General features: G+C 41.8%; 1 protein-coding gene across 3 annotated transcripts; it reads left to right on the top strand.

Annotated features, from left to right (window-relative positions):
* Positions 1–8,194: 8,194 nt before the first annotated feature.
* LOC100272819 (glycine-rich protein) lies at positions 8,195–27,579 on the top strand. Of its 3 annotated transcripts, none has more exons than XM_008678545.4 (4): positions 8,195–8,407; positions 24,429–24,696; positions 26,483–26,719; positions 27,056–27,579. In XM_008678545.4, the coding sequence occupies exons 2-4, from the start codon at positions 24,463–24,465 to the stop codon at positions 27,314–27,316; spliced, it is 732 nt and encodes a 243-aa protein (XP_008676767.1). In that variant the 5' UTR covers positions 8,195–8,407; positions 24,429–24,462; the 3' UTR covers positions 27,317–27,579. The 3 variants fall into 3 exon arrangements, with proteins under 3 accessions (XP_008676767.1, NP_001140744.1, XP_008676768.1); XM_008678546.4 differs by having other exon boundaries at positions 8,249–8,407; positions 24,429–26,077; NM_001147272.1 differs by having other exon boundaries at positions 8,245–8,407; positions 26,483–27,507.
* Positions 27,580–27,913: the final 334 nt, after the last annotated feature.

The raw sequence follows: 27,913 nt of genomic DNA, 5'->3' as shown, positions 1-27,913 counted from the left end.
AGCGCCTGCTCTTCCCCTACTCGAAGCTTGCCATGGCGCCCCCTGCTCCCAGCCATGGCGCCCAGAAAAATTCCCCAGCCGAGCCCCCAAGCAGCGCCCACCCTGCTCCATGGCCGAGCTCGCCCAGGCCTCCATCGCCGTCGGCCTCTTGGCACCCGAGGTCCACTGCCTCTCTACCCCATTCCCTCTCCCACGCCACATTTTATCTCTGATCTATGGCACACGGCAGCAGCAGCCATGGCATCCATTTTTTTTCTCTGCGCAGCGACACCGGTCCAAAAGACAGCAGCCCCGGACTCCCTCCGTGTCGCTTGCATGCCACCCGCTCGACGTATTGCGTAGCCACATTGTCGCTGCTCGTTGTCCAACAACGTGCAGCCCCTCTATTTTTCCCCGTTGGCGCAACAGCCCCGCCGTCTCCACGCGACTCGCTGCTTTGTGCTGCGCAGTGAACAGCACGCCGTCGACGCTCGTCGGGTGTTTGCTGTTTTTGCGCAACCCCATTCGCGACGTCTTTCACCCCCGGTGAGACAACGACGCTCCTTGTTTGATTCCACATCGGCGTTATTTTCATATGATTAATTGTGTATGTGTGCTGTTTTATTTTTGTTTTGTGGAGGAGAGGCACCCCGTGTTTTACGTGGAGAAGAAGGCAAGCCGCTCGACGCTCGTCGATGTTCGGAGCGATGCACAAATCGGAATCGCCATCGTCCTTACAAACGCCGATTGGGTTTGTTTATGGTGAGCCGATGCATGTCGCTCTCGATCGACTCGTCTAATTAATTTTAATGGATGTGTGTAAAATGTTTCGGTTATGCGCATTGGTAGGATCGTGTTTGCGATTGGAGAACAAAAGGTTATGTGATGTATGCGATTTGTAGTTTGTCTAATTACGTTTTGGTCGATGTGGTGTATAGTGGTGTTTGATTAGATGTGGGTATAAAATGTTTGGATTATATGCCGTGGCAAGGTCGCATTCACGTTTTGGTAAACACGTGTGTCGTGCTTGTTTTATGTGATGAGTAAGTTTGGAAATGTATGTGATGTGAGGATTGAATTAGTACATGTATGTGTGTGTGTGTGTCGTGGTGTATTATAGTGGCGGTGGCGTGAGATATTTATTTGAGGTGCGCGGGTATATGCCGTAAGATGGTTATACTCGCGGCAAGGAAAGAGGTATGTATTGTGTAACACGACGCTTAGGTCGCCATTATATAATCGTGTGAAGGATGGTCGTGATGGTTGTGTGATTAAGGAGTGATGTAGTGGCAAGCGAGAAGTAAGTTTAATTTTTCAAACGATTAGTGGATAGTATCTATCGGTGTTGTCATGATTTTTGTTGTATGGCAATGTGATGCTTCGCTTTGTCAATCATCACATTCCATGCCCCTTTGGATAAATAAATGTCTTGTTGATCGGTTAGAGGTCTTATACGAGTGTTATCGCGTCCAATAATTATTGGAGGCAAGTAGCGTTCACAAGTCGGTCCTTGTTAAAATTGAAGAACAATCTGCTAAGACATACACATAAGTGCTTTAGGTCCTTCAGTAACCAATGTAGGTCTTATGGAGTTTTATGCCATGTTTTAATGTCTCTATGATTAGACCTCCTAAAATATGGTGTTTTAAGTAACTTGTGTGTTGTCCAGTTTAAATTGAGAAAAGGTTAAGAAACATTAATTAACCTGCTCCCACCATATTTTTGAGTTACGATGTCTAAAATAGTTCGCTAAGTCTTCTGCTGTGATTAGCCAACTCATGTTAAGTAGGAGTCGATTTCGTTAAGTGATTGTTATATACTTGTTGTGTCTCGAACTTCGATAATAATAGACCAGCCGACGTGTATGATGTATAGCGGCCTATACTGTTGCTCTAGTTAGCCGAATTGTTAGATAACTTGGTTAAGCTCGTAATCACAGCGAATTGCTTGTTGTGGTCTAAATGTGTATGGTTATGGGCACGGGTAAAAAAAAAGTAGTAGTGCTCATGTGAGGTCTAATTGAAAACGCAAAATCGTTGGGTGATTATCATGGAGAATGCGTTGTTAATTATATATGGTACTTCTAGTGCTCATAACGACACGGATAAAAATTAGTAAGTCCACTTGTTAGTTCTCACTTGGTTATTTTAACTCTAACAAATTTCAAAGTGTTATAATAATTCAAGTCTCTAGAACGCGGCAATTCTTGAATTGTATAGAAGCTGAAATGTATTGATTGCTGTTTTGGGCTGCACGTAATGTTTTCGGTGTGCTGTATGTTTGATGAACTAAATTGTGTTTTCTGTAGATATGTGCTATATAAAAGTGGTAGATAACTTTATTCTCTTGCTGGTGTTAAAATTTGACAGTCATAGGTCTGACAGTTTAGGAGTTATGTTTTTTACAAATTCAGTAACTGAATCTGTCCAAATTCTGTACAGATTTCAGAAACTGCATTGTTTGCTTAAGTTAATGTTACAATCTGTTCATGGTCGTTATAAGAAAGTTGTATATGCTTTTCTTATCTTGCTTGTGTTAAAATTTCATAACCATAGGCCTGATAGTTTAAGAGTTATGAATTTTACAAACTGGTTGTTGTGTTATGTCCTCTGTCAGAACAGATTTCGAAAACTGTAATGTTTGATTTGATTAAACCTGGAATCACTTCTTGGTGATTATAAAGGTTATGTAGTGCTTTTGCCAAACTTTCCAAAAAGTCTTGGATCACTATTTTTGGTGGTCTGAAGATTTAGTTATGGATGTTTAAAGTCTGAAGACTGAATCTGTCCAGTTCTGGACAACAAAGTCTTCTAGTGTATTTTACCCTTAGTAAAATATTAAATCACCTTGAGATGTTTATAAATGATATGTAGACAATTTAATTACCTTTCCAGAAAGTCTAGGATCAATTTGTTTGGATGTCTGAATCTTCAGTTATGAATTTTTAAAGTCACAAGTCTGAATCTGTCCAAATCAGGACAGCGCTGTTGTGTTAACACCTTTTGACCTTGCTAAGTGTTTAATCATGCTGTGATGACAATACCAAAGTTGTAAAGCACTTTTCAAGCTTTCTAGAAAGTCCTCGTTTACTATTTTTGGGTAAATATCTTGTGAGTTATAATTGAAACAAGTGACTGTTGTATTGCTGTCCAAAAATTCTGCTAGTGCTTATTTGATTGTTAGTTCACCCTTTTGGCTTAAAATGCTTAGTTAGCACTTAACGGACTTAGACTTGTAATGTCTAAACTTAAGTTAACATGTGTTTCATGATTCATGTGCTTGCTTGCTGTGTCCTCTGTTAAACTTGTGTTTGAGATGCTTTTGTATGATCACTAGAAGAACTAATGAAAAGCCGTATCCAAATAAATAAAATGCGCGTACTTGTGATGTCGTAGTTGGGTTGCGTAAATAAATAAAATGTTGTCGTCTTTTTAATGGTGTTGATGTTGAAACGCCGATAACGTGCAAATAGCTAATGTTAGCGTGTGGTTGTTTACGATGTCTTATAATTAAATGTCAGTTCGCTACCGTGTAACAATATATCTTGTGATATTTTTCATTGTATTCATACATATGCATCTTGCATCTCATTTAGGACCGAGAGAGGATGATCGAGCAACTGACGTGGTGCCAACCACAAGCTGCAGATGGTGGACAACCTAAGGAAGGATGGACATAACCAGTGGATGCTCGCCAAGCGAGTACCTCCCCCAGCAAACACTATCTAAGTGTTAAATTAAAGGCAAGCCCCGGTTTATGCATAACCTGTTATTTATGCTATTTTACCATACTTAATGATTGTAGGATTGAATGTGCACTTAGGTGTAGGAGTTGTTTTAAACCCTAGTTGCATGATCTCAGGAACCCTATTGAGATGAATACTAGTATGCTAGGTCGAGTAGCTGCTTTGCTAATTAGGGATCTCGGTAGAAGTCGAGTGATTTTTCTAGCACTCGCGCGAGGTCAGGAAATTGGTTGTATCCACTTTCATATCATACCGATGTTGGTCTGTGGACACGGATCCATGGGGATGCGTAGTCTACGAGATGAAATTGGAATAAGGATTAACGTGCGGATACCTGTGTCAAGTGTTTGAACGTACTAAGCACATGCCGAGAAATATGGTAAATCGGTAAGCCTAGTACCTGATTGAACCTGGCAGTGGACTTTACCCCTCACGCGACCTGAGATGTGGTCTCCCATTCCGGTTATGGTGGGTACAAGTGCGGTCACTGCACGACGGCAGTCGGGGTCAGTGAGGCATTGTACGCCAAGGCGGTGAGCCCTGATCTGCTGACGGGGAATCGATGGGGACGGTTGATGTGTGTGGGGACGGAGTGCCTCGCCACATCGTGTGTTTAGGTTTACCTTGCAAGGATAAAAACTCGATTCGAATCGTCTGCTTCTCGCAGCTAATGAGACTGCTTGATCCATTGTACTGCATTGAGTAATAAGTGGAAATGAGATTTCTGGCAAAATATGTTGATTGATAAAATGTTTGATACCATGTATGAATAGCTAGGTACACATCTAGTTAAAAGGATCATACTAAAACTTGAAAAGCTAAAACTTGATTTTAGACTCAGCTAGTGCTTTTGGCAAACCAAACCCCTCAGCCAAACAGCTGCATGTCTAGAGGTAGAGGAGTAGACTCCTCACACCGGGTAAGTCTAGCTGAGTATTAGTATACTCAGCCTTGCTTGTGGCATAATTTTTGCAGGTACCTCCTTGTTCTGGTTGATGGTGTGACTTGGCCTCCATCCCTGCCACCGGGATAGATGGTCGAGTGGGTTACTGCTTCCGCAGGATAGGACCAGGAGGAGTAGTGTGGCCAGGCTTCGCCATGTTACTCAGTTTTCTCCGTTAGTTATTCCGCTGCATTAAAAATTTATGGTTATTATTTCTGAAACTCCGATAATGTAATTACTACTGATACTTATTAAATTTGTGGTATTATGCTTTATTGTATTTCTCTATGCATCACCTTCGAGTGAGCTAGTGGTATTCGATCCTGGATAAGTGGCTTTATCGGACTAGATTCGAGGGACTGACAGATTATTCCAATTTAAGTGTGTCGTTGCCTCTAAGGCGTGACTTAGGCACTTAAGCTGGAATAGTTCCGCCACACTAACCAGGTGATGAGGGTGAATACCCTTCATCGCACACTTTTTGAAAACATTGTTTGGTTAAAACCACTCCCCTTTTTCCCATCCCATATCTTGTGATCAAAAGATGTTAGTTAATGCAGGCTATCTCTCTCTGCTCACCATGCAATTAATTCCATCCCTTAATCCTGGCTTAGGTAGTGGTAGAGAGAATAGGTAAATTATGCATCAAGGTAAGGATGGACTTGCCTTCGTCGAAGCTTTCCTGGCACAAAAGATTTATTTCGGAGGGGTCAGGTTCCTGCCCTTCTTCCGGAGCTATAAATTCCGGAGGATCGGATCCCTCTTCCACTAACAAACATAGATAAGGAACAATACATCAATCATAGTGACTTGGTGGGGTGTGCCAATTATTATACCTTATTATTTTTGTGCCCTATAATTTATTTAAACTATTTTTGGTGCATAAAATATCAGCATATAAATATATATGTGAAAATAGGAAAAGGAAATGGGAAAAGGAAAAAGAGAAAGGGTTTCTCAGCTAGCTGGGCCGGGGGGGAGTTTTTGGCCCAGCCGAGCGCGAGCGCACGCGCGGCCACGTGGGCAAGCGGCCCACTCGGCCCGCCAGCGGGGGAGGCGGCGTGGGGACGACGCGGGGACGGTGCCGTGGCGCGGGCCCACATGCCAGAGGAAAGGGGGGGGCTGACGGCGTGGAACGGTGACGGGGAGAGAGGGAGTCAGCCGGGGTTTGACCGCCGGTGAAATCCCGCGGCGGTTCTCCGACGGGGGTCCGGTTTTGCGACGGGGGAGTGGTGGCGAGGCACGAGCGGGGGTAAGGGGTCACGGAGATGGGGTCAATTTGACCGGTGGAGGCCTAGGGTGGCCGGTCCACGGCGCGGTGGTGGGTGATCGCGGCGGTGAAGTCGCCGACGAGGCAGTCGAGCGCAATAGGAGGTGGAAAAGGGTGCAGCATGATCGTGAAGGGGTGGTGAACCTTGAGAGCCTACCCAATTGAGTGCTAGGCTACCAGAGGGTGGAAGGGGAGCTTACCGGAGCGAAGGGAGGGTGCGGCGGCGTTGGCTCAATCGAGCTCGGGGAAGGGGAGGGGGGAGGTAGCCGAGGCTGGTGTGGGGAAGGCGGAGCTCGGACGGTCCTTTTTATAGGCGCCCGGGGAGAGGGAAGGGAGGAGGGGCGGAAAGCGCCGACGAGCTCTCCATGACGGTGGTGATGGCGCAAACTGGCGACGAGACGGCTCGGGCACAGTGAGCGGGGCGCATGGTGCCAACCGAGCTGGTGAGCGCGTTAATGGCGAGGAGACGGGGCGGGCGGTGGTCGGCGGCGAACGCTCCGGTGAAGACATGGGCGGGACGAGGGGTCTGACGAGCGGGCCCGGGCTGCCAGCGGAAGAGCGACGCGAGAGGGAGAGGGGAGCCGACCACTGACGGCCGGGCCCGGGGTGTCAGGCGCGGGCGCGGGCGCGCGATGCTGGGCTGCTTGGGCCGCGGGAGGGAGAGAGGAGGAGCGGGCGCGCGAGAGTGGGGGGGGGGGAGTGGCTTGGGCCGGAAACGGCCCAGCCGAGGGGGGGGGGGGAGTTTTTCCTTTTTCTTTTTCTATTTTCTATTTCTCATTTCTATTTTCTATTTCTATTCCTTTTTATCTCCTTTTCTTTTGAACAACAATTAGCTAAATAATCTTAGGTGCTAAAAATAATCTATGTGAGGTGCTTCTAGCAATCAAAGTGTATGCATATGATGAGATGACCTAAGGGGTGGAGTTTAGTGAGAGATAAAAATAAGGGGGTTTAGGAGATTAGGGTTCCAAACCTTGGGTTGAAATTTTGGGATGTTATAGTGCGGTACACAAGATTAGACCGAGTGAGAAATGATGACATACACGATCGGCTAGGAGTAGCGCCAATTCAAGAAAAGCTTATTCAATACCGGTTGAGATAGTTTAGGCATGTCCACCGGAGACCCCAGAGGCACCGATGCATAGAGGCATCATAAGACAAGACAATAATGTGAAGAGAGATAGAGGTCGACCAAACTTGACATGGGAGGAGGCAATCAAAAGAGACTTGAAGGATGGAATATCAAGTTGTGTTTGAATATAAGTGCTTGGAAAGAAGCTATCCACGTGCCTGAACCATCACTAGACATTTTTCCTTTTAGTGCTCTCAAAAGTTTTTCCCCTCCCCTTTCTCTCTCTTTCTTCTTTTGGTGACATCTTACTGAGTTTCAACTCTAGCCTACCCCAACTTACTTGGGGCTAAAAGGCTATGTTGATGATATTCAAATTGATGATGATAAATCTAGACAAATATACAAACATATATATTAATTATTTTATGAATCTATTGAAAGCCAAAAACAAATTTCAATTTGGGACCGAGGGAGTATCATTTAAATGCACTAGGCCATATCTTTTTTGTAATATACTTATGTAATATCGTTATATATTTGTAAATTTAGTTGTAAATCAAAATTTGACTTAGAAATTAGTTCGAAGGATGGTAATTGATACAGTAGTTGAGCGGAAGGAAATATATTGGCAGAAGTATTTCACAAATATGGCCTTTTGAGTAATTATTATATCTATCTTCTGCAAAACTTAACCAAAGTAGGGCTCGATGAAATACTCGTGACTCATCGGCTCGCTCGGTTTGTAGCTAACTCAACTCGGTTCATTTGATTTTTTTTCACGAGATGAGCTGACATCAACAAGCCAGCTCGCAAGATAAACACTATCACATTTCAGGAAAACGAAGGTATATGCATATCATTTACTTATGAATATGTTATATGTTTTGCATGGTTTTTATGGTCTATAAGTTAAACTAATGATTAATGAAATGTGTCTATGTGTCAAATTGATCTATGCGAATATAATTATAGGTTAAATTGATGAATATATGTGAATTGTGAAGTGATGAATTATGAGTTGTGTTAATTTGACGATATATTAATATGATCTATAAAACTATCAGTATAATTATTATTTTTTATTATTAAATTAGTTTTAAAATAATTGAAAACTAATTATTATTTTTTAATCTGACTCGCAAACTAAACAAGTCAGCTTAAACTTGTAAATGAGTCAAGTTCGTTAGCTTAATGATTCGAGCCGAGCCATATCCAAGCCTAAACCAAAGCAGCCTGGCTGTGCCTACACGCTTGCCTTATCTTCTCCCGTTCACCCCGCCGTGCGCGCGCGCCCCCGCGGCGACAACCGGGCGACCGCCGCCGACCTACGCCAGGTGCCAAGCCGTTCCTCAGTCCCATCACGAGGCCTTCAACGAGCCCTTCGCCGGCGACGAGAAAGTATGGGCACCCCTCCCCTTCCCTTTCTGCTGTGCGAAACCGAGTTCCGGAACCCTAACCTATTTAGCTATTTGCATGATCTAATTTCAAGCTTATATATAGTGCCTACTATCTTCGATTTTTTTGGCAAAAAATACTGGGTTTGTACACCCACGTTCTTTATTGTGTCATCTGGTGAGAGGAAGCATTCCATAGCCCAAGTATTAGAAACTCGTATTGATCCACTGTATTTTACATGTGAAATTTGGAGTTTAATTTTGTGCTGAGGAGACAGTGATCAATCAAGCTGAGATAAGAGAAGGAAGAAGAGGTTTTTGTGCCTTAAATTTTAACAAATTAAGAAGAATAAGGCTTCCCGGCTAATGTTTTATTTGCCTTAAAATTTTCTCAAATCATTGTGAGAAATGAATGAACCAACCAAAATGTGCTTGGACATGCTGAACTTTGTTAGTTGCCAATTTGTAAGTGCGTGTGAAATTTGTCTAAATTGATCCCATATGCCTTGGAACCAAGACAGGTGAAGATTTGTTTTAGACATATTGGGGGTTCAATGGAATCCCATGTCACATGCCAAGTTCACTGCTATCCCCTTTGGAAGTAGACTTATTCCACTTTTTACTCATGTCCAATGTTTTTGTCATTGAGACGGTTTGAGTCGCCAGAGCACACCGATAAGTCGATTCAGCTGACTTATCGGGCAACTTGGACGACTAATCGATAGTAAGTCGTCCGACTAATTGGCTAAATCGTCTAGACTCTAAAAAACCGATATAAGACGACTTGCCATGTTTTTGTATGAAAAAAATACTGATTGCACAAAAAAAACTGATTATAATGAAGAAAGTGACTTACTTGTCCAAGTACACTAACATAGCAATCGATGTAGCATAATCTCGGCCACACGGCAAGCATTCAAGCAAAGTACCGGAGCGGAGCAGAGCAGATTTAAAAGGGAAATAATAGACAGGGTCAAAGCCTCACAGGGATTACCGGAGCTGGAGGACGAGGTGGCTGGTGACTGCCGACAGTTGATGCAGGAGGCGAAGGGAGAGGTGATCTCGTGGAGCATCACTGAGCACGAGTGTGATTGACAACTGACGATGAGACGAACGACTCCTGTTTCTGGTGGCTAGGAGTGGAGGGGCAGGAGAGAAGGTTGGAGAATAGTGGATTGGAAGTGGGCCAGTCTGTTGTTGGAACCCTAAGACCTAATGGGCTGGTTGACGGGCTGAGAGATGAAACCCAAGCCTTTTTTATTTAAGTCGTCCATGACTTAAAACCGCGACTAACCGTCTGAGTTAGACGATTAGTCAGATGACTCGTTATTAAGTCGACCAATTCGTGTCGAAATGTATACTGATGCTAAAAAACGATACGGCTGACTAATCGCGATTGGTCGAACGACTTAAAAACACTGCTCATGTCATTCCTATATGGAATGTGAGATGTATTTTTTTTTCTATACTGGTGTACAAATGTTCATTAGACAAATTTGATGCTTCCATTTCCTTTTTTCAGTTTTATTGTTTTATTTAGATTATCATGTAGATTTCCTTGTTGTATAATGTAGTGTGATCATGCCAATGGTAGCATACACTGCCTCTATCTTTTGTTTGAGTGTCGATAAGGATCTCTAAGCAATTGTGTTACGTGGTACCCCATGTTTTAAAGTTGTATGACTAACCGCGATTAGTCGGCCTTATCGCCATTGCAAGCTCGATTAGGGTGTATGATGCGACTAGGGCGACTAGAACTCTGATCGTCCGACTAATTACGATTAAACGGTGATTAGTCGTACGATTAGGAGTTCAATCGACTAATTGCTGTTGATAAAATTCTTTTTGGGGGCTGGTGCAAATCTCCCTAGAGCTATTGACCAAACATACTCTAGAATTATGAAGCATGTTGTTCCTCTTCCTCCACAATCTGGTGAATCTGATTCTAATGAAGAAATGCAAGAACAAGGACGAGAAGAACTTTCTACTGCATCCACTAAAGATCCAACTGGAGATGGAGGTAGCTTTGAACTAGCTGATGATATGCTCGATTAGCACAACAATCTTCTAGTGTCCCGCATTTAATTGTTTTTGAGTCATAGAACAACATCATGTCTAGTACTGTGGTGTCCTGCATTCAAGGTAATGGAAGCCCTGTGCTTCGATTAGCAGGGGAAGGCACAACCAGGACGTGGATAGGCCACCACCCCGCGTGATTTGCGTAAGCATTTATGCTGGTATAACTGAATTATAGAATTTGCATATACCATGCAACGAATCTAGGAAGGCAGTTCACCTATGCATGCGTCAACATTTATATCGGGATAAATAGATTAAATAATGTGCATAAACCATGCAAAAAGAACCTGCTGACTCACAAATCATGTGGGATGACTTTACAAGTTTGTTCAGTGTTTACGACTGCATAAGAACATGAAACGTAACAGCATAAACCATGCAATATCGCGACGTCAGACCATTTATGCTATTGTATATACGTGACCAGTGTGCGTAGATCTGGGTTGGTTTGAGATTAGGAAAGTAGTGCTGTAAGTTCGCGATAAATGTGGGACGGTTACCGCGTAAATCGTCGATCTGTTTCGTAACGATGAATGAGGCCCAAATTACGGCGCAAAAATCACGCGCTCCGATCGTGCTAGGGTTCTGGCTCGGGTGGATTTAAGCATAAAAGGTGAACCAAAATAGCATAAATGAATACGAAATTCACGTAAATTATCGATCTATTTTGTAACGGCGAATGTGGCACTTGCTTTTTAGTGGAAGCGTAAAACACAACAAGAAGTATCGTAAAATTTCGTTTGAAAATGTATAAATCACGATGGTCATAGAAGACATTTGTTTTTGTGCATAGTATGCCAAAATATAAAGTACATCATACACAACCACATCAAATTCTGGATATTAATTAATCCTTCCAGTTGAGAAACGTTTAGGAGTTCCTGAAGAGCTAAGCTAAACAGATTGACTCCATTCCAGGCTCCTCACCAACAACCTGTCACAAGGAAACACATATATACGATAGTACAAGAGGCGGTTTTAGACAGTATGACAAAATAAGCGTAAACTTGTGTGCAACAAAGCATAAAAGTCTGTTGACGTCATATTGAATGGATCAGATGGTGCGTCTGAGACATCTTGTGGGCTGGTCGGGTGAGGGTCAGGGCTTTCCCTAGTTTGCTTTATAGTTTGTTACTAGAATTGCTATAGTCTGTTTGCTTTATACTTGATACAATTTCTTTTGGAGGTAAGAAGATCAAGGCCATGAAGGAAGATAGGTGTACACAAATTATTTTAGCACAACATCAAACTGTTCCACGACAGGAAAACAAATTAGCAGAAAAATTGGATTGGTAGCAGATGGACACCGTTCCAACTACCACCTGGATGGTATAATTGATTAGTATTGTAGGCTTGTAGCAGAGAGGGAGCAGGCAAGGCACTCCCTGCTTAGCTTTAGCTGTTCAACGGTGCTATACAAATTTTCATTCAGAATTACAGATAATCCTGTGCAAACAAAAAAAAAGACTACACAACATTTCTGGCACCACAATTCATAACTTTGTAAGTTGTGTGGCCCTCTTTTCCCATTCGTTAGGATTTAGGAAATTACAAGAATAAGATTATGTGCTGCTTATAGTAAGTTGGGCAATAATATTTGGTGATAGTATTGGTGCTTTGTCGGCAACACTATCTAGTTGTTCCTAACATCATAAATCATAATAAGTGAATGGAGACAGTAGAATACCTGTTCTTATATTTTTTTCTTTTCTTTGAAAAATATAGCTATTTGTTGCTCTGACCTCTGCATAATCCCATAGAGGGCGGCGACCATTGCACAACGGTGTCTTGTAGCGTTATCAGACTGTTGTTCGTGTCAGTAAGTCGAGCCCAAGTTACCTACAAGAAAAGGTGAATGCTTTATTGCTTTATGACAAGGAGACTGACAAGATGGTTAAGTGTATTTCTTCCACTTTGGTGGCACCAGTTGGTGGTTTCACCAGTCGCCAATCGCCTGCTACCTTGAGTAATCTAGAAAGATCCCTTTATGCTCACTGCAACCAAGCACCGTTCAGCTTAGCACAAAATAAGAACATAAGCATAGAAAGGAAACAATTATAAAATCATTTGACTCACGAAGCTAGAAGGTGCGATGAGCCCAATCCCTCCATACATGTAAGTCGAGCCCAAGTTATTGTAGCAGAGGGAGCACTATGCATAATCTGGATCTAATAATCAATGCTACAACAATACATAATTAACGCAACAACATTTTATATATACTATTCTCCACAAATAAAGCATTGCATATTGTTACATGCAAAAATCTGACAATAGAAAGTCATATTGGAGATAAAATGTAAACACAAACTGTGGAAAAAATTGGGCCTAAAAATGAAAATAAACAACAGCGGCTCGACATGTTAGCCTACATACCAAAAACTAATCTGTTAATAGTCCTCTGGGCCAATGAATACTGTTGGGTCGAACGACAATACAAACTTGCTTTAAAAACAACATAAAATAGATGTAAACAAGAAACGACAGTGAACCAATTTGGCACCGAATAAAATGGAAGCAATTCATATATCAGCTACTAATTTGCTTCGTTGTACAAATAAAGTGGAAGCAATTCATAAATCAACTACTAAACAAACATGACACAAAAAAGGTACAAATTACCTCTATTTTCAGAATACGAACAAGTACAATTGACAAATCAATGCTTCTTATTGCCGATGAGGCGGTACCACAGAAACTAGTATAGTCTGTGGATATTGATTTAAACAAAAGGATGTTGAATTATGCGAGATTGTAAACAAACAGGACCAAATAAATTGATGGTGTTACTAACCATATGGGGGCGAGGATATGAGCCCGGAGTCGGGGATGCCATACGGTCTAAACGGGGAATAGTTACAAAACCATTGCTGGATTATGCACGAGATTGAAGATAACTTGAACAGAGAACGAGGTAGTTGGACGAACCAGTTAGCGACAAAGACGGATCCGCGCGTCGTGGATGCAATGCAGCCGCGCTCGGAGTTCAGCGAAGGTGAAGGTAAGTTACGTAGACTGGCACGTGGGAAGGGGGGCGCTCGCCGGTGACGAACATTGTTGGAGCAGACGGCGGCGATAGTGGGAGTAGGTGGCGGCGGTGACGGTCGCGGGGATTAAATTAGGGTTGGTTCGTGCGGTCGGTTGCTGGGGAGCGAGACGTGGGGTGGGGACTATCTGACTAGGTGGGCCGATTTGTGTTCCTTTGCTATTTGTTTACTATAAATTCAATATGCATAACTGCCTATGTAAATAACTGTCAACGCAATGTGTAATCCGACTGGGTCGCCCACTTGACCTGGACAACTGGTCGGAGGTCGGATGGCTAGGGCTTTCGCTTGTTAGAGAGAGACCAGGGCTCCTAATATATATATATATATATATATATATATATATATATATATATATATATGTAGTCCTGGTATAGGTGGACGATTATAGAACGACTAGCAGTCGACTAGGCTTGACTAATCGAGCAAGTTGACGACTAATCACGATTAGTCACCTTCAAGGTTTTAAAGTCGTCCGACTAATCGCGATTAGTCGGCCTTATCGCTAGAGGGAGCTTGATTAGGGTCTCCGACTCGACTAGAGCGACTAGGAAGCGATTAGTCGTCCGACTAGGTATAGTGGTTGAATAGTTTTGCCTGTTTTGGGCCACTAATCCGGTCTCTGTTACATGGGCCGACCCACCATCTGTACAACACAAACACTGTTTTGCCCTACTTGTACCAATACGGTACACACGTTACACAGCGCACAGTCTCGCTCGCGCGTGCACCCTTCTCCAGCGCCGCCACACCTTCTCCATCACCGCCGCCCTCCTCTCCTGCCACCCTGCTGTGCTCCAGCGGCCCTCTGCTCGAGCGTCAGTTGCGCCCGTTCCATCACGCGACGGTTGTAGTTTGTAGAGGCCCTCCTCCAACGTTGTTTTGCAAAATATAAATAGCATATAGTATATGTATGTATGCAACACTATCTCTACTCTTCAAAACTTCCTCCACGATCTTACCAAACCCATTAGTTTCTGCCTTTCGCAGCTATCCTCCCGACCCACTAGGCCACTACAGCAATGTCCCTAGGTCATCTCTTGATCTCGCATACCCAGTCAAGAAATCTTGGGTCCGCCACTGAATCAGTGTACTGCTGTCCTGCTACAGCTAGTGTACTGTTATATTGCAGTCCTGCTACAACTTTATATATTGATATATACATATGGTCTTGTTATAGGTGGACGATTATAGGACGACTAGGAGTCGACTAGACTCGACTAATCGAGCAAATCGACGACTAATCGCGATTAGTCACCTTATCGGTGCTCAGGCGACTAGAGTTGACTAGCCGACTTTAAAACCTTGGTCACCTTATCGCTGCTCAGGCGACTTGAATCAACTTGTTGACTTTTAAACATTAACCCTAGTCTGTCATACATAACCGAGTTCGCTCATGCTGGTAGCCACATAAACATGAATGATTGAAGTTCATATTATTTCTCCCAAGGTTGGCTACATTGCATTTAATCTGGCTATTGGTTAGCAGCCCTGGTGGAGTGGTGAGAGCTATCTCACTGAGTCACCAAGTCACAGGTTGGAAATAGCCTTTCCATATTTGCAGGGAAGACTTGGCTTGTTTTATCCCTTCCCTAGACCGGGAGCCTCCGACACTCAGTATGCCGCTTTTTTACTGGTTAGCTTACTGTCGATTCTCGGAAAACTTTATGGTCTGATGCATGATTTTTTAGTAAAGTGTATGGCCCTCAAACTTGTTTGGGTGTGCCATGCTGGTCCTTATTCATAAATTGTGTCGTTTTGGTCCTCAAACTTGTCTGGGTGTGTCACGTCGGTCCTCAAACTTGTCGAGATGTGTCACATCAATCCTGGTACTCTCAAATTGCATCATTTTAGCCTTTAATCTCTGTTTGGGTCTCAGAATAGTTAGATAGCTATGTTTTTTTGACGAAGGGGCGAAGCCCCTTATTTCATTAAGAAATAGGAAAGTTTGTAACAACCGCCATCACACGGTAAAACCACCAAAAGACCAACCACGGCCAGAACGCTATCTAGACTCTAACCACTATCACTAGATCAATGAAGAGCCTACGATAACAGGAAAAGTTTGCCTACAAAGGACTACATAAGACTTTCTTATTTACATCCAACAAGACAGGCAGAAGCCACAAAAGACCTGAACAGTTTGGCCAGCAAAAGACAGACAACTATCCCCACACGGCTTCCTAGTTCCACCTTCTTGTCATCCAGAAATACGCCTGTCAAGAGGGCACCACCCCAAGGCCCTCCCGAAAGCTTCACTTGCCGTCTTTCGGATTAACTTGCTTCCTAGCACCACCATTCTTTGCTCCTTCTTTTTCTGACGAATCGCCCAAGAATCCAACCAGAAGCAACAAAGAAAAATGATGTTAGATGGGTCAAGTAAATGATTATTTCCAAAGCACCAATCATTTCTAGTGCGCCAAATAGCCCAGAATAAAGCACCACAACCAAATAACACAAGATGAGCCATCTTGTCTTTTGGTTTACACAACCAATTGTCATACAAATCTTTGATATTTTTCGGGATTGATCTCAAATTCAAGGAAACTTGAATAACTCTCCACATGTATTGAGCAATGGGGCATTTAAAGAACAGGTGATCAATAGATTCATCCACCCCACAGAAGCAGCAGTTTAAAGACCCAATCCAGCATCTTTTTCTCAGATTATCCTTAGTAAGAATCTTATTCCTTACCACTAACCAGAAGAAAACCTTGATTTTATGAGGCAATTTAGATTTCCACAAAAACTTATATGGAATCAAAGATTGATTTTCCATTTTTTTTCTGTACAAAGAATTAACTGAGAAGCCTTTTTTCCCCAGGGTCCAAACAATTTTATCTTCTTGATCAGATAGATTTACCTGATTACAATAATTAATCAACTCATCATAAAGCAACTTCAGATTACCCACAATCCTTCTTCTGAAAGTAAGGGATGCAAAATTTGAAGTGAAAACTTCGTTAACAGAAACATCTTTGTCATAGGTCAAGTCAAAAAGAACATGAAACTGAATAGACAACGGTTGGTTACCCAACCAAATGCTTTTCCAGAAACTAGTTTTCAAACCATTGCCAACTTCAGTTTTACAATATTTGTAAAAAATGTCTCGTAAACTCAGAAGTTTTTTTCCAGAAATGAGAGTCATTTTGTTTTTGCTTGACTAAAATAAGGGGCTTTCCCTTAAGATACTTACTAGCAATAATCTTTTGCCATAAGCCATTCGAATTCTCAATATACCAAAGCCATTTAGATAGAAGGGAGTCATTCATAACATCAAGATTTAAAACACCCAAACCACCCTGAATTTTGGGAGAACATACTGACACCCAATCAGCAAGGTGAAATTTTCTGGACTGTTTTCCCCCCTGCCATAAAAGCCTCCTTCTCAACAAATCAATTTTTTTGATAACAGTCTTAGGGGGAGGATAGATTGAAAGCATATATAAAGGAACATTAGAAAGACAACTATTTAGCAGAGTAAGTCTACCACCCAAACTCAGGAATCTACCCTGCCACCCAGCTAATCTTTTTTCCAACTTCTCAATCATGGGACACCAAAGATTTTTATTAATCTTCTTCTTATCAATTGACACACCTAGATATTTCATAGGAAGATTACCTATAGGACAAGTAAAAATATCAGCATACAAAAAGTCTATCTCTTTAGCATCACCAAAGCATAATATTTCACTTTTGTGAAAATTAATTTTCAAACATCAAACCTGACATGCTTTCAAACAAACATAAAATGAATTTAAGATTTCTGGCTCCTTCTAAGCAATCTTGAATAAGAAAAATGGTACCATCAGCATACTGCAAACAACAACCATTCTGAATGATGTGAGGGATCAGACCTTCAATCAGACCTTCCTCCTGAGCTTTTTTAATCATACAAGCTAAACCATCAGCAACTAAATTGAACAAAAGGGGAGAAAAAGGATCCCCTTGCCTCACCCCTTTGTGAGTAGTGAAATAAGGGCCTAGAATATCATTAGTCTTGATGGCAACTTTACCACCTCTCACGATCCTCATGACCCAATCACACCACGTACTACCAAAACCTTTTTTCTCCATCATATTGTAAAGGAAATGCCAATTCACTTTGTCATAAGCTTTTTCAAAATCAATTTTTAAAACTACTCCACTTTGATTTTTCCTTTTAACTTCATGGAGAATTTCATTAAGCGATATGACTCCATCCATAATATATCTATTCTTAATGAAACCATATTGAGAATCATTTATCACTTTTGTGATACAACTCGCCAGTTTGTTATTCAAAACTTTGGAAATAATCTTATAGCACACATTTAAAAGGCGGATAGGTCTGAAATTTTTCATGTCAGCTGCATTATCCACTTTTGGTAGTAATGTTACCACCCCATAATTCAGTCTCTCAATTTTGAGACTATCATTATAAAAGTCAGTGAATAATTGAACAATATCCAACTGAATAGTATCCCAAAAAGTTTGAAAGAATTCAGCAGGAAAGCCATCAGGCCCAGGGGCACTATTATGTTTCATCTCAAAAATCACTTTCTTAATCTCCTCCACTGAGAAAGGAGCCGTCAAGCAAGACCTATCAGAGTCTGATAATTGATTCATGTTACAATGAGACATATTGATACTAGATAGCACCGAATGACCAAAAAGATCTTTATAATAAGAAGTAGCAATTTTATTAATACCATCAGCATCACTCACAGGGACATCATCCTGATTTAGGAAAGGAATTTTAACCCTCCTCTTCCGACCTTTAGCCAACAGATGAAGGAACTTGGTATTTTCATCACCCTCATTGATGAATTTCTCTCTGGCAGTTTGTTTTTTTTACAAATTTCTTCTTCCATGATCTTTTCAGATTCCATTCCATATCAAGTTTTTCGATTCTCTCAGAATCCGAGATACCCATTATTTCACATTTTTTATCTAAAATATCAATTTTTTCCATCAAATCTTTTTTTAATTTCAAATATCTACCCTCAACATTGATATTCCAACCTTTCAACAATTTTTTTCAATCTTTTGACTTTTTCTTTCCAAATATCAATACCAATCTTACTTCTAACTGGCAAAGACCAATTATTCACAACTAAAGATTTAAAATCAGGTCTAAATTTCCAACAAAGCTCATACCGAAATTCTCTTCTAGCCGGAGAAATAAAGTCAGTTTTAAGACATAAAGGGACATGATCAGAAAAGGATCTACTCAGACCAGTAACATTCACATTATTATAATGCAGATCCCAATCAAGACTAACAAGAAACCTGTCTAACTTCTCAAAAGTAGGAGGATTACGATTATTAGACCAGGTAAAATGACGACCACTAAGATCCAACTCAATCAAATCATGAACATCAATAATAGAATTAAAAAGAGAACTCCATTTGTTAGTCCCCCTAGGTTTGTTCTTATCCGATTCTCTTCTGAGAATATTAAAATCACCGCCAATCAATAAAGGGTGAGAACAATTTGAACAGAAAGCGGATAACTCGCTCAAGAATTTCTGTTTTTGATCATTTTGAGCAGCACCATAGACATTAATAAAATTCCAAATAAAACCTGAATCTTTTTGAATCACCAACAACCGAATCATAAATTCCCCCAACTCTTTTTCTCTAACATCAAACATGTCGGAATCAAAACCAACCAGCAATCCACCTGACCTACCATTAGGGGGAGACCAAACCCAGACGAAATTACTATTTCCACTAATGAAATTCAACCAAGAATCATCAAAATCTTTCTTATTGGTTTCTTGAAGACCAATGAAGTTAACCTTCTCTTTCATGATAACATCACGAAGGAATTCACTTTTCACACTTTTACCGAGCCCCTGACAATTCCAAATCACACCAATCATTCTGAACAAATCAGGGCCTGGCCATCTGACTGGCCTTTCCTCTTAATAGGGATTTTCCTATTTTTAGGAGTTTTACCAGCCAGATTATTATTGTTTTTTTTCCTCACAGTTTTTTTCCTGTGCTGAATTTTACGACCTTTTCTAAGGATCATAACATCTTCAAGATCAGAAAAATTATCATCAAGACTATCATTATGAATGTTATTACCAGCATCAGAAACAATACAATCAGCATTTGAATTATCAGCATTAATCCTAACAGATTGAACCACTAAGTTTTTCCTAGACAATTCTAAAGATTTAATCAGATTTAAATTTTCCACTTCATCATTAAAGGAAGAACCTAAATCAACACCAATTTTGTGAGCCACATCCATGAGAACAACATTATCAGTATTCAAAACAGAGAATGGATTGTAAGACGTACCTTTGTTGATGAAAGCATCTTTAGCCATAGCTCTTGCAGCAGCTTTATCAGCAATTTTCATTTCCTCAGACGATTCCAACCTGCTGCTCCTTCTAACTCCTTCTGCAACTTCACCTTCCATAGGACCACTTTTTTTAGCACCAACAATCTTGCTAGCCTCCTCAACATTACTCAGATGCATTTTCTTTTTATCTTGGGCAGGGGAAGGAATGAATTCATCATCCTTGATGAATTCGTCCAACTCCTGAGAATCCAACAGGTCATCTTCACTATCATTGAAATCCTCATCCTCATTTCCCTGGCTATCAAGGTAACCTTTAGGTTCTTCAGAACCTTTCCCCATTTTCATGCTTTCAGATTTTTCAGACAGGGAACTAGCAACATTGGCCTGACTGGAGGATATTTTTAAGGGAGATTTTCCCTTGATGTCCTTGCCAGAGTCCTCATCACCACTTTTGGCCTTTTTAGCATATTTGCCAAGAGAGATGTCACCAAACCCTTGTCTATCAACCGAAGCCCTCTTACCCAGATTAACAGAGTCATCATTCCAACCTTCATCAGTGATGTTGTCAATTTTGAAGATGTCATACAGGAAAGGTTTGACACCAACTTCAATGATAGGGGGGATCATAGCAACACTCTTCACATGAACTTTGAATCTCACAATTTCTTTAGAGTTTAAAGAGTTAATATCCACTTCTTCCACTGCCCCAATAGTGGATCCCAATTCACAAATGGCCTGATAATTTTGCAACTCTTCTGGCACATTCTCAGCCACAATCCACACAGAGTGCAGTTTAGATTTAGGCTTAGCCTGAGAACTCCAAGAGGAGACAGAGATTTTGGCTGCAGACAATTTCATTTTCAATTCAGGGAAATTAATCATTTCATCCAATCTCTCTTGAGAGGGGAATTGCATGAGGAAGCCAGAATGACACTTAGTAGCTTTCCAAGTGCGGCCCCAAGGAAAGTGAAAACCGAAATCCTTCTCCAGATCTTTAGCGGTGATCAAACCCTCAACGATTTTAACCAAGCCAATAAAACTGCGTTTAGGTTTGTTGGAAAGGGGTTTGGCGAAATGAGAAGAGTAAAACCCTAACCCATCCGCCGCCATACCAACAATCGGCATACTAGGTTTATTCTGTTTGGGAAGAACACACCGAGCAGTGTTGTGGGTTTCTTTGCGACAGATCTCGCACCACAAAGACTTAAAACATTCCCTAGCATGATGACCATCCAAACCACATTTCTGGCAAAAAACCCTACGCACCAAATCATTCTCGGATTTTAGAATGGGAGGCGGGGGGTTTTTGAGGATACCTGGCTGACCGGCATCACCGGGAGTGGAGACAGGAATGTCTTCTTTGATATCAGGTTTTCCGGATCCGGACTTCAAACGCCAGCTGAGGTTCCGATTCTTCCCCCACGACTGAGAACCTTGCGGCCCCTCCTTCGGACCCCATCGATCCCAGTTAGGGTTTCGATTCTTCGAATCCATCGGAGCCGACACACCAGAGCGACCCGGAAGAGGCCACTCCTCACCAAGCGAAGGCGGGCGAAGCGGAGAGGAGATCCACCCCCCACAGAAACTTTCGCGCGACGAACTCGGAAGAGACCAGAGGCGAGAAAGACGCGAAGCAAGATGGGGAAAAGAATGCGAACCTAAGAAATCTACTGGAAACCCTAACCGCGTACCTGAAAGAAGCCGTCCAGAGAACGCCTCGCCGCTCTCCTGTAGCTGTGGGCCGCACGCATTCGCAACCACGCGCACAGGACGCGGAGGAGACGGCCCAGAAGCCACGCCTCCAACAGTACGTGCCGACAGGGGACGATGGATGGCGGAAGGAGAAGCATGGCGTCGCCCACCTTTTTTCTTTTTCCTACGCATCCTCCCCCAGCAGAGGCACCGAGTTCGTTGAGACTCCACGATAACTATTAGTTGTGTTGGTAAGTTTAAGCAAGTTGGATACCTTGAGAGAGATCGGATGTGGATGTGGATCGATAGCTATGTTTTATCAACATTTTGTAATCTTGTATTGGATATTTCATCCCTTATGATTTCAAATAAAAAAATTCAACTACAAAGGTTTAGGTCTTGTCGAGCTCTACAATTTTGATAAAGGTTGTGTCTTCGTCTAGGATTAATTGAAAATTTCAAAAAAATGAATATCAAGATATGTGAAATTAAAACAAATATTTGCGACTAAACAACTTCGAATAAAAAAGTTATCAATGACAAACTTGTAGATTCAATCGACCCGAACGACTTCGGTATTAATCATGTAAACATTCAAGGTGGGCTGGAAATTCTAAAAAACTCCGCGGGTAGGAGAAAGACCGTCCCATGGTGCCCTCCCAGCCCCTACACGAGGATCCTTCCCCCATAGGTTAGTCCATCTCGTGTGCACACAACCAGGGGAACCAACGAGTGACCTTTTTTAACCTTAGTCTGAAATTCACTTCAACTGGCTTTTAACTCAGGACCTAAGGAGTGCTACTCAGACCACCTAACCAATTCAGCTAGAGGCCCTTTTGCAAATGCATTTATGCATGTGTGAATGCATTATGCATATATATATATATATATATATATATATTGTTGAGAACCGATATAGGTTGACTAGGGTTCGTGAGAAGACAAGGGACTTCAACCAAGTTAAGTGCATTAAGGATGAAACGAAGCACCTCTTGGTAAAAGAGGATGAGATTGATGGCGAGTGCATTTTGATAAATTGTTCAATGGGGGAATGGGAACACATCCTTTCAGTTGGATGACTCTTTTGATGACACCAATAGATGCGTTGTGCGTAGGGTCCAAGAATATGAGGTTAGAGAGGCATTTAAAACGATGAAATGCGCCAAGGCGGTAAGGCGATGGGCCCTGATGGTATCCCAATTGAGGCATGGAGATGCCTCGAGGACATAGCTATAGTATAGGTAACCAAGTTGTTCGACCATATCTTTCGGACGAACAAGATGTCTTACGAGTGGAGAAGTATATTTGTACCGATCTACAAGAATAAGGGAGATATTCAAAGTTGTACTAATTACCAAGAACTAAGCTGATGAGACATATTATGAAGCTATGAAAGGGACTTACCAAGCATCATCTGAGAGGATTAACAAGGATATCTGTGAAACAATTTGGTTTCTTACTTGGAATGCCAACCAGGGAAGTCATTTCCTTAATATGACAAGTGATGGGGCAACATAGGGAGCAAAGGGTCCTACACATGGTTTTCATTGACTTAGAGAAGGCTTATGATAAAATACCAAGAAATGTATCGTGGTAGGCTTTGGACAAACATAAAGTTTCAACGAAGTATGTTGGACTCATTAAGGACATGTGCAACAATGTTGTGAATAGTGTTTGAACAAGTGATGAAAAACTTCCTGATTAGAATAGGACTACATCAAGGATCAAATTTGAGCTCGTACCTTTCTGCCTTGGTTACGGATATGGCCACAAGGGACATACAAGGGGATATCCCTTGGTGTATGTTTTTTGCGGAAGATGTAGTGCTAGTTGACGATAGTCGGACATGAATAAATAGAAAACTAGAGTTGTGGCAGGAGATTCTAGAGTCCAAAGGTTTTACTAAAACCAGATATATGAGATGTGATTTCGGCACTACTACACTTGAGGACGGAGATGTTAGTTTGGAAGGTCAAGTAGTGCCCAGGAAGGACATCTTTCAGTATTTAGGATTAGTGCTAGAGAGAGACGGAGATATTGATGATGCTAACCATAGAATGGAAGTAGGGTGGATAAGTGGTGTCAAGCATCTGGCGTTCTATATGACAAAATTGTATCACAAAAGCTAAAAGACAAGTTTTATAGGATGTTGATTAGACCTGCTATGGTGTATGGTACAAAATGTTAGCCTACAAAAAGATGACATGTTTATCATACAAATGTTGCGGAAATGTGTATGTTGCGTTGGATTTGTGGCCATACAAGAAGGGCTTGAGTCCGGAACGATGATATGCGTGACTGATAGGCTAGAGGTAGCACCAATCGAAGAAAAGCTTGTTCAACATTGGTTGAAGTGGTTTAGACATGTCCAACAGAGATCTTTTTTGACCGGGACGTCCCAGAGATCTCTAGATACATCAGTGTGTAGTGGGAGTCTAAGTCGCGATAGCAATGGGAAGAGAGGTAGGGGAAGGACCAAAGTTGACATGGGAAGGTGAAGTAAAAGAACTTGAAAGAATGAAACATATCTAAAGATTTAGCCTTGAATAGTAGTGCATGGAAAACAGATATCCATGTGTATGAACCTTGACTTGTGGTTTATGTTGGGTTTCAATTGTAGCCTACCGGCCTACCCCAACTTATTTGGGACTAAAAGGCTTTGTTGTTGTTATAGTATAAATGAAAAAGAGTTAATTGAAATTTTCTTAAGGAAAATTACCTTAATCTTGGCTAACTGGCTGAAATTTTACCCAAAAAAAAACTCCCCCACCCCCAAAAAAAAGAAAAAGAAAAGACGCACACATAACCCAAATGTATGCATTAGATCCTGTTATCTTATCTTATACTGCCTTTGAGCATTGCCATTTTCCTTGCAATTTCTGAACTACTTACATTTGATGTGAATGCAGATTTGATTCTAGTTAACTATTCAAGAAGTAGGAGATGATGAGCTACTTCCAAACCACTACTTGCAAGCCTCAAAGCAGGGTCGTTGTGAACAAACCTATACCAGGTCTTGGGAGCACAAGTCAGCATCCGTTATATTCACATGCTCTCAGATTCCACAGGCTGCAACAGAAGGTGTACCCAAGGCTACTTCTCGTTGCTGCTAGCCACAAAAGGCTTACTCCTGTATGTGTCTTAAGTGGAAAGGGAAATGCTGGCACTGCTGATGATGTAAGTAGCTTCTAAGGCCTCCCTTTTATGCTTGATGTATCCTATCAATTTATCATGCAAAAATGCATAGTTGTGTTCTTTTCTTGACACGATTCCGGGTCTGTAATGAATACATGCCAAATGATAGCGTTACCATGGCTTCACTGCCAATTACCAAAATTTTGGTCATGCATAGGTTTTGTCCAAGCCAGTTGTTGGTAGGTTAGTTAGTTTATGAACTTAAACAAAGTTGATGCTTTGTCGGTGCCAAAATTTATGAATGCCACCCCTTGGCATTGTTGAATTAAGGAAGACATGCTTAGAATGATATTTTTGTTTGCATGTGCCATACGCCGATACTGTGTTAGATATTTATTAAACTGAACTAATGTATGATATATTTGGTGGATCAATGCAAACTTCTCTTGTCTCGCATCAGAATTGTCATACTCCTTGAGGTGGATTACGGGCCTGTTTGGTTCGTGGCTAACTGTGCCACACTTTTTCTAAGGTTAGTCGTCTGAATTGAAGAACTAACCTAAGACAGAAAAGTTAGGTAAAATATTGCAAGTTAGGCAGCAAACCAAACATGGCCTACGTTTGTTGTTTTTTGTAAGTCATAATCTGCTGGGTTAATCTCAACTACTTAAAACTATATTTGCTTGCTTGTGCTATGTATTAGTACTGATATTGGATGTTTCTGCTATCGCTTGTGCGGCTTAAATTGTAAAGTTAGTGTGATAGGAATCACATTCAATGGTACTTCTGCCTACGGTGAATCTGGAAAGTTCCATTACAACACTAGAAGTTAGGCTATTCCATCTTCTACCTCTGTTTTTTACATGTTGTATTTGTATTAGTTTTGGCGTAGGTCAAACATTTATATCTTTGGCCATCATTTTTTTTAAAATGTATAGGTTAACAACATAAGATTTATGTTTTTAGATTCACTATGAAAAATACTTTCATAATATATGGTTCACATGTTGCAAAACTACATAGTTTTTTTCCTGAAACTGATGGTCAAAGTAATGTTTGACTTAGGACAAACTTAATACGGCTTGTAAAATAAATGGATGGAGTATGTTAGGCTACCTTATCGAATTTAAACATGGATCAAGGGTACATATTAGGAATAGCTGGCTTGGTCAAGAAACCAAATATATAGGAAATGTTTCTGTCCCCAAAACATTTACTTACATTTAGTTCTGTTAAGGGCACGTTGATACGGCTGGGACGTTTAGGGGAATGGATAGGGGAGATTAGCAGAGCTTGGGACTGAGGGATGGAGCAGATTGGATAGGGAGATCGGCGAGAACAGCTACTATCACCCACGACCGATGAAGCCACGATGACCAAAGCCCTCTCCGAAAGGAAAGCAACTTCTTCGATGAAATCCCTGGTACAAACTACGGTCCTCCTTAATAGATTAGGATTCCTTATTTCACTCAACGACTACCTAACAAATAGAGGGGATAAGACCCTTAATCTCTCTAACAAACTTATCTAGCAACTTGACACTTATCTAATCACATCGTCTGCGCCAGTACTGCTGGCCCAGAAAAGCGTCAATAAAACACATATGGTACAGTGGTGAGAGCTGTCTCATTGAGTCACCAGGTTACGTGTTCGAAGCAGCCTCTCCATATTTGCAAGGGAAGGCTTCTTCGGTTTATCCATTTACCAGGTCCCACTCATATGGGAGCCTCTGGCATTGGGTTTGTCCTCTGTGTTTTTTTTTGTTCTGCTAGCAGAGTGCACTTCCGTTTATTAAAGGTTGGTGAACTTGTATATCGCTTTGTTGCAGCCTTTGATGGAATCTTTGAAGAAAGCTATGGCTGATGCAAAAAAGCCCAGGTCCATACAAGACTTGCTGAAGGAGCAGGTGGCTAAACTCAGAGAACAAGCATCCGGTGGAGGCGGAGGGAATGGGAATCGCCGTGGAGGCAGTGGTGGTTCTGGTGGCCCAGATGATGAGTCCTTCAAGGAAGCATTGGATGAAGTAGTCCAAGTTATCTTAGCCACTGTTGCTTTCATACTTGTGGTAATTGTTTTGTTTTTCTGGTTTCTTCTACATTTTCTGGAACACTTATTTGCACAGTTAGCACCGGGCATCATAGACTGCTGAAACACCGTTGCTTTTGAGTAGACAGAATAGTATCAATAGACTTCATGCTCTTATGTTTTCTTCTCTTATACATGTGATGTGACACTTAGGTACAAAATGATTATAGTCCCCTATTATGGTATGAATTACCTTACAATTTTTGGTATATAGCCATATCTTACGAAATTCAAATGTATGCATCTGTGTTTATCATAGTGACAAGCACACACTCCAGGATGCCTGCTAAATCACAGTATTTTTCTAATGGTGCAGTACATCCACATAATCAGAGGGGAGGAGCTTTACCGTCTTGCCAGGGACTACACCAGATATCTCGTCACTGGTAAGAGAACTGCCCGACTGAAGCGTTCCATGCAAAAGTGGCACAACTTCTCCGAAAGCTTCATGCAGAAGGAAGGCTCAGAAGAGGACCAATATGAGAAACCTACATGGTGGCAACAGCCTCAGAAACTTGTGCATCTTATGGAGGAGCTTTGCAGGGGAAATTGGCGTCCCCATGCCCAGGAGTCGTAGTTGATGGTGTACCATCACGCCCCTCTTTTTTTTTTGACCCATTGCAGAATGCAAAATAGGAACGTGGGCTGGTGCAGTGGAGTAAGGTCGCCTGGACCAGTGTTTTTTGTTGTTGTTCTTTATCGGCTATTTGTCTCTGGTTTCTTAAAAGTATGTAGAGAGTGAGTGAATTCGTGGCATTTTTGCAGTTGATGGGACCGTGTTTTGAGACTGTAACCTGCCAATCAAACGTTGGAGATACCTTTGCATCTGGTCGATCAAAACTCAGCTGTGGCACGAAATGTGTAGCCGGGGGTGAAGGATTGTTTATTAAGGGCTGTTTGGACAGGTGCCTACGGCGTCGCACGACATTTAAGGTACGGCGGCCGATTCGGGTGCCACACCTGCGGTGTTCGGAATGTGGCTGTTATGGCCGCTAGATCGGTGAGGAATTGGAGTGGAGTGAATCGGCCGCCACACCCGCGATGTCCGGAGTGTGGCTGTTATGGCCGCTAGATCGGTAAGGGATTGGAGTGGAGTATCGATGGGCAGGAACGTCGACCGGGGCCTCTGTTCACGGCCGAGCAAAAGGAGGGTTTTTTCCTTCTAATTCATGTC

This window comes from Zea mays, chromosome 4 (genome assembly GCF_902167145.1).
Source record: "Zea mays cultivar B73 chromosome 4, Zm-B73-REFERENCE-NAM-5.0, whole genome shotgun sequence".
NCBI classification, from domain to species: Eukaryota; Viridiplantae; Streptophyta; class Magnoliopsida; order Poales; family Poaceae; genus Zea; species Zea mays.
The sequence above is the reverse complement of the archived record's forward strand: the minus strand, read 5'-3'. Positions and strand labels throughout refer to the sequence as shown.

Excerpts from the sequence above, each read along its gene's own strand:
- LOC100272819 (XM_008678545.4), top strand. The coding sequence starts at position 24,463 with ATGATGAGCTACTTCCAAACCACTACTTGCAAGCCTCAAAGCAGGGTC. Across the intron at positions 24,697-26,482 it reads ATGCTGGCACTGCTGATGAT|CCTTTGATGGAATCTTTGAA; the intron begins GTAAGTAGCTTC and ends GCTTTGTTGCAG. Across the intron at positions 26,720-27,055 it reads CTGTTGCTTTCATACTTGTG|TACATCCACATAATCAGAGG; the intron begins GTAATTGTTTTG and ends CTAATGGTGCAG.